Source organism: Mixophyes fleayi, chromosome 3, assembly GCF_038048845.1.
Source record: "Mixophyes fleayi isolate aMixFle1 chromosome 3, aMixFle1.hap1, whole genome shotgun sequence".
In the NCBI taxonomy this organism is placed as follows: Eukaryota; Metazoa; Chordata; class Amphibia; order Anura; family Limnodynastidae; genus Mixophyes; species Mixophyes fleayi.
Genome location: NC_134404.1, coordinates 12882371 through 12894156, shown reverse-complemented (window position 1 = coordinate 12894156; position 11786 = coordinate 12882371). Strand labels below are relative to the sequence as shown.

Below are 11786 nucleotides of genomic sequence, written 5' to 3'. Positions count from 1 at the left end.
ACAATATGATGATTTGCCTCATCAGCAAAACTTATTACATATATTAAAAAAAATTACATTACGGTACATGAAGAATGCTTATACTGTCGTTATCTCCAAAAAGTCACATATGAGACAATGTACTACCTAATTATACTGATACAGATACAGGGCCTGATTAATTAAGGAAATTAAGGCAAAAAAAGTAGCAAGTTTGCTCCTGGACAAAACCATTTTACAATACAAGGGGTGCAAATTAGTTTTCTATTTTGCACATAACTTTAACTACTGGCTGTTTATTTATGTAGCACACAAATACTTGACAGCTCTATTTTTACACTGAAATTTAAAGTTGATCTAGGACATGCCCTACCCCAACTATAAATCTGTCCCCACATTTTAAATTTACCTCCCCATCCAATGCAACATGGTTTTGCCCAGGTGCAAAGTTACTTCTTTTTTATGCTTTACTCTCTTTAATGACTCAGGTCCTAGGTCAGTGATGGGCAAACTACGGCCCGTGGGCCAGGTTCGGCCCACTTAGAGGTTCTATCCGGCCCGCCAATATTTAAAAAAAATGTCATTAAAATATGCATAAAATTATTAGGGCCGACCCTGTGTGTCAGAACCTTCATTTTTATGCCTTCCCAGCTATTTCCTCCATTACACTTCATCCTCCTTCCTAAAAGGACACTTCGTATGTCAATCCCTCAAACACCTGCCCGCCCCCTAATGGCTGAAAGTCATGTGAGAAGAGATGGGCTGGGCCATATACTAAGGCGGATTTCGATTGGCTGCTGTGTTATCAGTTAGTGGCTCACGAGAAAGACGGATCTGCAACAACCTGCTGAAATATGTGCTGTGTCTGTACGATCGCTGCACTTATAGAGGTAACACTGCTACATAACACCCTCCCGGCCCATTAAAAAATTTGTATTATATATTTCGATATTTGAGTTTTTTAATAAATTATATTGGCCCGCCTAAAGTTTTTCTTTATTTGGCCCGCCCCTGAAAAAGTTTGCCCGTCACTGTCCTAGGTGTTCCCTCTCTATTTCTGCTCTCCTGGGGGTAAATGTATTACAGTGCGATTTTTGCAACTTGCCGATATTCTGCAACATTGCCTGCTAAATGTAAGTTTAAGTTTTGCCTTTAACCCATTGCCATTTTAAATTTAGCCAGAAATGTCGTTGAGTTGAAAAAAGCGCAGGTTAATACATCTACCCCTTGGAGTTGAAGAAGCCAAGATCTAAACTTACTAAAGTGCAGTTTTTTACATTTTTGTTGGTGGCTTTATTTTTATCATATTTGCCCTGAAATAGGGGTGATCTCCCTCACTCCCTGAAGAGTCCGGCATTCTCCCTGATGCTGAGTCAGTACAAGACGTGGTTGGCTTAGCCATCTGTGGCATGATGACATAGTTCAGAAATTGTGTCCTATGTCCATGTACTGATGCCTATGGAGGTGGCCATTTTCATGGAGACCAAGATTTAATCAAAGACTGACAGGTAAGACAACAGGACTTCAGTAATGGAGACAGAAATGTAAAAGACACTTCAGTCTCTAGAGATTCATTAGCTGCTTTTCTTTAACGCATAGTTGCAAACTCTGAGACTCCCGCATTTCTGGGAGACCTGCCGGTAGAGGAGGGCAACCTACAATCGTTTAGGGGGTTGGGCCAAAATGATGGGATTCGTCAAGCCCCGCCTCCGCACGCCTATCTCCCCGGGATCTCCCTGAAGCCAACGAGGAAAAGTTGGGAAGTATGTTTTATATTTGTTCATCATTTACACTGCACAATTGTGGCACTACAAGTGTCAGCATGCAATGTGTGGCGGTTTTCAAGCCATGCACAAAACCAAACTTTTAGAAATTTCCCCTTAGTGCTGGAGGCCTTACCCACCCCCCTTCTGGTGCCTGCTGGAGGATAAGAAAGAGTACCCCCCACTGAAGTAGTGGGGAACAGAGACAACAAATGGCTCCTGGCCTAGTACATGTGGCCATAGAAAGCACCATGAGGCTGTTGGGGAACGAGAGAGAGGACGGAGATGATATACCATATGTGTATGTGATTCATTTACTGAGGGATTATAAAGACTTTCTGTTTCCTGTGAGATGTGTCTGTATGGATTGGCCACTTTCAGGTGAACAGGACTTATAAATCATCCCACACATAGTCAGAGCAGTGATTAATTCCAATCTGTCATATCTGACATTTTAGGCTTATTATCAATTAAAAACAAGTTACTAAATTCTTATTATGCTATATATACTATCGCTATACCTGTCCTAAGATAAATATTTCTCTTGCTGACGGTACATCATCTTATCTGAAGTAGTTGACTTTTATTATCAAAATTAGCGAGAACTTATAATCAGTGGGTGCAGCCTAATTTAGCGAGATAACATCTCATTTTTTCTGATAGTTTTATTTACAAATGTATTTAAATCCCTTTTTCAAACACAGCTAAATTGCAGTCCGAGAAGCAGTCTGATTCCCAGTAAGAATCCACAACCTCAATCAAGTCCACACGGAGAAGCAGGTAAATTAAATCATTAAATACTGTAACTGATAATAAAGTAAAGTAATAATCAGGTAATTATATTTTATGTGCACTTACATTTTCTGAACTGCTATACATTGATTCATGCTATAACTATCATCTAACAGAGCTGTGGAAGATGTTTCCACAATATAAAATAATAAATAATAATAATAATAATAATCTATGATTCAGCAAAAACTAGAAGGTGGTATAGTACAAATGCAAACAATACATGTGATATAAGTGGATATAAAGAATGAATAACACAAATGACACCTGTGTTAGGACATCAGATGTGCAATTTATATGATACATGATGATAAAACACTCTCATTAAACATTAGAATATGGATGGAAAAAATGAAAATTATACTAGATTCATACAATCATATAGTATGACATATAATGGACATAACCATGTTTATATTCTATACCTACAATATAGCGGGTTTCATTCAACCAAATCTCTAAAATCATGATTAAAAAACATTTAACCTAAAACAGTCTATGAGGGATGTGATATCCCAAAAATATTTTTAAGTTAAGAGGGAGCTTTTTCATCAAAAATGTAATATTTGATTTGGTATAAATGATAAAGTTCTTTGGGTGGGGGGGATTGAAGTTTGTCAATTCAGAATAGTTCCCTCTGGAATATCCCAACCTCTTGTTCTACTGCTCTGTATGATTTGGCTGATGTTTGAAATGTCTGGAGGCCGAGGGCCGCATTAGAGGAAGGACTAGATCCAGCTAAAGGCTGCAAATATGTAAGGGGTAACATGCTATTGTTTTTGCATGCAGGAAAATGCTGTCTGTCTTTGAACATTGCACATATATACTGCACAGTTTTATCTTTACCCTACGATTTAGAGTAGAGCCAAGATGCTCCCTCCAGCTCTAAATCTGTCCGCACATTTTAAATTTTCACTCTGTAGAGCAGCACGGTTTTGCCAAGGTGCAAAATTGCACCTACCAGCTGGATTTACTCCTAACTCTGCATGAAGCACTGAGTGTATAACAACCAAGTTTTTGATATTTGTACTGTGCTCTTTCTTGTGAGTGAGTTTTCAAAACACTTTTAGCTTTGCATGAACACTCTAATCAGTAAATTGCTGACAAGCTCCTGCAATCTAAAAAAAAACCCAGCTATTTTTATTTTTATGAATTATTTGAGTTTAAAAAGAATGTAGAATTAGTATTAACAAATTTACACAAGGTTTCATTTTTCTGCATCTGAATAATCCAGTAGGTCTATTAGATCCTAACCAATCACTGTTTGTTTCTGTGTTTCCTATCAAGCAACCTGCAGCTAACAAATCTTTAAGTCGTCTTATTAGAATAACTGTGCTCAGAATTGGATCACTCAAGAGGACATTACTATGTTATTTGCAATAACTTGTTTTTCTGGACAGCTGTATTCTAAAATAAATGAAACATTATATTACCCATCCTTCATCACCACCATTTATTTATTTAGAGCCATCACTTCTGCACATCATTTTGGCTCCCCTCCCCCAGCCCCGCCGACAAAATGCCGTTTTTTTCTGCGGGGGCGGGGCCAAAATGACGCGATTTTGAGGAGCATGTTGCCATATGCGGGCTATTTGCCTGCTCTCCCGGGAGACCTACCCGAATTTCGGGAGTCTCCCGGACATTCCGGGAGAGTTGGCAAGTATGGTCTAAATTCTCTAACACACACAGACAGAAACACACACACCACAAAGGAAGTCAATTAAGCTACCAATATGTGTTGGAGGAAAGCGAAGCACCCAGAGGAAACCCCAGATAAAGTGCCATCCGATCACTGAGCCATCATGCTGCCTATCATTGTGTGTATATATATATATATATTAGGGATGTGCACTGGCCACTTTTCGTGTTTTGGGTTTTGGGTTCTGATTACCTTTAGGTTTTGGGTTCTAATGGGTTTTGCCAAAACACCCCCCTCAAGGTTTTGGGTTTTGGGTTCTGATTTTTTTTTTAAAAAGCATAAAAACTGCTAAAATCCTGATTTTTGTTTTTTTTCCCACTCCTACGCTATTACCCTCAATAACATTCATTTCCACTCATTTCCAGTCTATTCTGAACACCTCACACCTCACAATATTGTTTTTAGGCCAAAAGGTTGCACCGAGGTAGCTGGATGACTAAGCTAAGCAACACAAGTGGTCGGCACAAACACGTGGCCCATCTAGGAGTGGCACTGCAGTGGCAGACAGGATGGCAGTTTGAAAAGCTAGGCCCCAAAGAGCACATAATGCCAAAAAAAGAGGTGCAAGATGGAATTGTCCTTGGGCCCTCCCACCCACCCTTATGTTGGGGAAATAGGACATGCACACTTTAACAAACCAATCATTTCAGCGACAGGGCCTACAAAACTCTGGCTGAAATGATTGGTTTGTTTGGGCCCCCACAAAACGAGCTGGCAAAGAAAAAAAAGAGGTGCAAGATGGAATTGTCCTTGGGACCTCCCACCCACCCTTATGTTGCAGAAAAAGGACATGCACACTTTAACAAACCAATCATTTCAGCGACAGGGCCTACCAAACTACTGTGGCTGAAATGATTGGTTTGTTTGGGCCCCCACACAAAAAAAGCTATTCATCTTTCCCTGTACAAAGTAAACTGGCTCTGCTGAGGCAAGATGTCGTCCTCATCCTCATCCTCTGATTCCTCTCCCCCTTCAGTGTGTACTTCCTCCTCCTCACACATTATCAATTTGTCCCCCTGGACTCCACAATCACAGGTCCCTCTGTAGTCTCTGGAGGCCATTGCTGGTCTTCATTGAAGAATTGATAATTCATTTTGATGAACATCATCTTCTCCACATTTTGCGGAAGCAACCTCCTTCGCCGCTCACTGATCAGGTTTCCCGCTGCACTAAAAACTCTTTCGGAGTACACACTGGAGGGGGGACAACTCAGACAAAATAGAGCCAGTTTGTACAGGGGCTTCCAAACTGCCTTTTTTTCCTGCCAGTACAAGTAAGGATTGTCTGACATGTCTACTTGTATGCTGTCAGCAAAGTAATCCTCCGCCATTTTTTCAATGGTGACAGCATCCAATGCAGCGACAGTAGACATGTCAGCAATCGTTGGCAGGTCCTTCAGTCCGGACCAGATGTTCTCTGCATCCCCGCCAGCGGGTCGTTTAGGAAATCTCAGCTGTTTCCTCACAGCCACAGGTGTGGAAGAAAATGAAGGAGGAGCTGTTGCCATGTCACGGTCCTCTTCAGATGACAATCTCCTGATCAGCAGGTCTTTGCACTGCTGTAGAATTGTGTCCGCCGGAAACAGAGATACAACATACGCTTTAAACCGAGGATCGAGCACGGTGGCCAGAATGTATTCCTCTGACTTTAAAAGACTGACCACCCTCGGATCCTGGCAAAGCGTACGAAGGGCTTCATCCACAAGAGCTACATGCTTTGTGGAATCGCAATGCTTTACCAGCTCCTCCCTCACTTTCTCCAGCTGCTTCTGCAACAGCCTGATCAGGGGAATGACCTGACTCAAGCTGGCAGTGTCGGAACTGACTTCTCGTGTGGAAAGTTCAAACGGCTGGAGAACCTTGCACAACACGGAAATCAGTCTCCACTGCGCTTGACTCAGGCGCATCCCCAATCCTTTGCCCATGTCGTAGGTGGCTGTGTAGGCTTGAATGGCCTTTTGCTGCTCCTCCATCCTCTGCAGCATATAGAGGGTGGAGTTCCAGCGCGTCACAACCTCTTGTTTGAGGTGATGGCAGGGCAGGTTCAGGCTTTTTTGATGGTGCTCCAGTCTTCGGTAGGCAGTGGCAGAATGGTGAAAGTGTCCAGCAATTTTGCGGGCCACTGCAAGCATATCCTGCACACCCCTGTCACTTTTAAGATAATGCTGCTCCACCAAATTTATTGTGTGGGCAAAACATGGCACGTGCTGGAAATTGCCCATACGTAATGCCCGCACAATGTTACTGGCGTTGTCTGACACCACAAATCCCCAGGAGAGTCTAAGTGGGGTAAGCCACTGCGAGATGATTACCCTCAGTTTCTCTAAGAGGTTGTCGGCATTGTGCCTCTTACTGACACCGATGATACACAACGTTGCCTGCCTTGGAACGAGCAGGCGTTTCGGAGATGCTGCTACTGCTGCTGCTGCTGCTGTTGCTGCGGAAGGCGATGCATCTACCCAGTGGGCTGTCACAGTCATATAGTCCTTAGTTTGCCCTGAACCACTTGTCCACATGTCCGTGGTTAAGTGGACAGTGGGTACAACCGCATTTTTCAGAGCACTGAGGACACTTTTTCGTACTTCTCTGTACATCCCGGGTATCGCCTGCCTAGTGAAGTGGAATCTAGACGGGATTTGGTACCGGGGACACAATACCTCCATCAACCGTCTAAATCCCACTCCACTGATGGCGGACCCTGGACGCACGTCTAACACCAACATAGCTGTCAAGGCCGCAGTTATCCGCTTTGCCATAGGATGACTGCTGTCGTACTTCGTGCTCATGGCAAACGACTGTTGTATGGTCAATTGCTTAGTGAAATACGTAGCGGTCTTACGACTTCCCCTCTGGGAAGATGACCGACTCCAAGCAGCAACAGCAGCAGCTGCAGTACTAGGCGTAGCGCTGCAGGATCCTCCGGAAGAATCCCGGATTGAAGAGGACTCAGTCATGCCGGTGACATGGCCTGCAGGACTATCTCCGATCCAGATCGAGGAGGAAATTGACGAGGAGGGTGTTGCTGGTGTGAATACAACGGCACCAAGGGATTTAGGTGTCCCTGGACTGCTAACGGTCCTACCCACAGTTCCTGAACTAAACACAGAATTATGAAGGTGCTTCAGGTGACATATAAGGGAGGATGTCCCTAGGTGGCCAACATCCTTACCCCTGCTTATTGCAGCTTTACATAAGGTACATATGGCAATACATTTGTTGTCCGGATTGGGATAGAATTAATTCCAGACCGAAGAGGTGGATTTATTGGTCTTCTGGCCAGGCATGACGATGGGCTTTTTCATCCCATGGACAACAACTGTTTCCCCCCCTGGTGCCTCATTTAAGAAAGCCACATCAGCATCCTCCTCGTCAAGTTCCTCCTCAGCGCCAGCTACATCAATATCCTCCTCCTGGTGTACAACATTGACACCTTTATTATCCAAATCTGGATCTGCACTGTAGGTGATCCTTCCAGCATATGCAGAGGGCGTGCTGCAAATGGTGGAAGGAGCCACCTCTTCCCGTACAGTGATGAGAAGGTCAGGCATCGCAACCAACACCCTTGGACTCTCCTTGGGGATTTGTGATGCCATGTCTTTAGAAGGCAGAGTTGTTTGCTGTGCTTTTGATGACAGCTTAAATCTCTAAAATTTTCTAGAGGTGGGGGAAGTAGGAGGGCTTAAATCGTTGTGTGAAGCTGAACCACTAGTCATGAACAGGGGCCATGGCCTAAGCCGTTCCTTGCCACTCCGTGTCGTAAATGGCATATTGGCAAGTTTACGTTACTCCTCAGATGATTTTACTTTCTTTTTTTTGATCATTTTAGTGAACTTTGGCTTTTTGGATTTTACATGCCCTCTACTATCACATTGGGCATCGACCTTGGCAGACGACGTTGATGCCATTTCATCATCTATGTCATGACTACTGGCAGCAGCTTCAGCATTAGGAGGAAGTGGTTCTTGATCTTTCCCTACTTTATCCTCCAAATTTTTGTTCTCCATTATATGCAGCACAAAAGAGCGTACCCCTAAACCACACACACTCGGCAAAGGCTTTAAAAATTATATGCGGCACAGAAGAGTACCACTGGACTGGAATTATACAGCAGTACCACTGGACTTATACAGCAGGATCAGTGGAGTTATACAGCAGTACCACTGGACTTATACGGCAGGATCAGTGAATTTATATAGCAGTGCCACTGGACTTATACGGCAGGATCAGTGGAGTTATATAGCAGTACCACTGGACTTATACGGCAGGATCAGTGGACTTAAACAGCAGTACCACTGGACTTATACGGTAGGATCAGTGGACTTATACAGCAGCACAGCACAGGACAGCACCACTGGCTTTAAATGGCTGTACCCACCACCACTGGACTGAGCAGGACAGAGCACAGGACAGCACCACTGGACTGAGCAGAACAGAGCACAGGACACCACCACTGGACTGAGCAGGACAGAGCACAGGACAGCACCACTGGACTGAGCAGGACAGCCCCACTGGACTGAGCAGGACAGAGCACAGGACACCACCACTGGACTGAGCAGGACAGAGCACAGGACAGCACCGCTAATGAGCAGGACAGAGAACACCACTAACACACCCTTCCTCTTCCCTCTCCAATGCCCGAGTGAAGATGGCGGCGGCAAGCGGGGGAATAATATGAATCCGGATCTCGCGAGATCCGACAGTGGGATGATGACGTTTTGCCTCGTTCTGAGTTTTGCGATCGGCGGGAATACCCGAACAGTGCTCGGATCAGGCTCGGATCGGCACTGTTCGGGGGTGTTTGGATTTCGAAAATCCGAGCCCGCTCACCCCTAATATATATATATATATATATATACACACACACACACACACACACACACACACACACACGTACACATGAATAAATACCTTCAGTACCACTGCAATGAATCTGCTTTTGAAGACAAGTTATGTTACATCTGTTGAGATCTGTTAAAAAATTGTATTGTATTATGGTGTTTGTTGCACAATGTTAAAAATTACACTGTGAAAGATAAAGTTGTTTCTTGAATACACTGTGCCTTATAAAATCTCTGTACCAGATCCATTTTCTCTGTCTTACAGCTGCTGCTATAGATATTACAGGTATTCCTAGCAAATGGAAATTTTGCTCACCGTTGCTCTCTACTGGCTTGTGACTGGTACTTCAGCCCAGACCTGTGAGTTGATTTAGCATTTCATTTTTGCTTCTATTGCCAGGGTTGCAATTGGAACCAACGGGCAAAAAATAAACCGGGACCCCCAAGATAAATCTTGATTAAAAATAATTAAAATAAAACCCTGTCATTTATTTTGTTTAGTAATCAATCTGAAAACCAAAAAAAAAAATGTATAATATTGTTTTATATTCCCTACATCCTAAGTAATATATTTTCTAATAACCCTCCACCCTGCTAAATAAATGACTCATTTTCAAGTGCTACAAGCTGTCCATAGCTCTTCAGTAGAGCTCTATTGGAGAAGTAAGGAGGACAAGCTGTACTACCTGCATGAAACCCTTGGTTAGATACACACACAGTAGAGTGCATCTATCAGGTACTTTCCAAATTCTCAGGGTTCTCTAAGGAAGTAGACAAGATGACATTTCCATCTCTGGCACATCATAGGGCCCAACAGGAACCAGACTCAACCAGGGCCAAAGATGGTTTGTGTTGTTCAGTTCAAACCTAGCCATGTTGGGTCAACAATGTACCAGTGGGAGGTGGCCATGTTTTCATGTCTTCACACCATGCCCGTTCCCCGTGAGGAACCTCAGAATTCAGCAGCTAAAGTACCTATTAGATTAGCAGATGGAAAATAGAATAGTTCGGACTGACTGTAAACAGTAGATGGGTTGGTAGAACTACAGAAAACAATAGTTTTCATAAATGTATCCAGAATAGAGAGGCCTTCTCTGCGGGAAACAAATTGTACCCAACATATTTGCCCTTAAAGTGCGTTGAATGCACTGCAATAGGCCAGTGCAGAAGGTATCGGCTATTGCACGGAATTAAACTGAGAGAATATCTCCATGCAGTGACCTGATTTTGAATGTCCTTGGTCCATCTCTGTCCTGAAATGAAGCTCAATGTTTTTCTCTCTGTCCACAATTTCTACAGATAAAAATGTTGCTCTGCGAGGCCGGGCAACGCAATCATCTATATACTACAACTTCAACATTGGGTATCTCTCCAGTGCAATAAATGCCGTAGACGGAAACTTGAATTCTAACTTTGGATTTGGATCATGTTCCAGCACTAACAATGATGATTCGGCTTGGTGGAGGGTGGATTTACTGGAGCCCCACAAAATATCTCACATAACAATCACTAACAGAGGTGACTGCTGTGGGGACTGGCTCAATGGTGGTGATCTTCTTATTGGAAACTCCATAGAAAACGATGGAAATAACAATCCAAGGTAAACCTTCATTAGGAGTAGACATATCAATGTATTTCTTACATACCAACAAGGGATTGAAATTAAGAGTCTACAAATGGTGCACATGAATATATGACTGGTAAATGTAGAGAGGATAAGGTTTTCCTTTTCCTCTTGTCTAATTAAGACAAAATGATATAATTTAAATAAATGCTACATGATTTTTCTACCTCGTCTATTGATATATAACATTGAGGGCAGTCTGGGAAGATAATGCTATTGTTCTCTAAAATTGACTGTTGATTTGCTCAAGATGTTGGGCTACTGGTCAGATACCCCTTGTAACTAACCTTTTGGGAACGGGTGTTACTGAGGTACTACACCCAAAACTGAGTTGTCATTTGCAACGGCCTGAAGGGGGATCAGACTATGGAGGGGAAGACCAGGTAAAAGAGTTACACTAATCAAGACATGAGATGATAACTGAGTCAATCAAGGTCTTGGTGGAACCATGTGTGAGAAAATTCCATATTTTGAGATGCAGTATAGATAAAAACAACATTTAGGCAGAGAACAGATAGAGGGACTGAAGAAGTCCAAGTTGAAGAACACATAGAGACAAAGAATCTTGTGTATGGGTACGATGATATATTTGCTGACAGTGATGAGGAATTCATTACCGATAAGGGCATTAGATGCAGCAAATAGGACTATGTATTGTATAATGGAGAATGAGAGAACAATATTCAAATCAAATTAGGTACAGAATAAATTTTGTTACTGCCCATGTCCCGAACATCTATAATATATCATTAAAAAGGGTATTCAATCTTTTGTTTTTAACATGCAGAATATATATATTACTAATTGATACTTCATCTATTGTGTTAATAACACATCTGCTGTCTTTGGCTGATTTGTTTGGTCATATTATTCTCAGTTGCGCACAGATTAATTCCATGTCAACCGGCTCCACCCAAACCTTCCAGTGTTACGGGATGATCGGTCAATTTGTGAACATCATCTTACCAGGAAAACAGCAATATCTCCAACTCTGTGAAGTTCAGGTCTTCGGAGTACCCGTAGCCATCTTACCTGTGCCCGATTTATAAAAATCCTAAATACCGGAACAATAATTAAAATAGTTGGAAATGG

At 42.7% G+C, this 11786-nt stretch overlaps 1 protein-coding gene across 1 annotated transcript; it reads left to right on the top strand.

Annotated features, from left to right (window-relative positions):
* The first annotated feature begins 803 nt into the window (after window positions 1-803).
* Window positions 804-11786, top strand: LOC142143341 (fucolectin-1-like). The gene is made up of 5 exons (XM_075201108.1): window positions 804-869; window positions 2447-2522; window positions 9336-9430; window positions 10370-10670; window positions 11572-11786. The coding sequence occupies exons 3-5, from the start codon at window positions 9370-9372 to the stop codon at window positions 11741-11743; spliced, it is 534 nt and encodes a 177-aa protein (XP_075057209.1). The 5' UTR covers window positions 804-869; window positions 2447-2522; window positions 9336-9369; the 3' UTR covers window positions 11744-11786.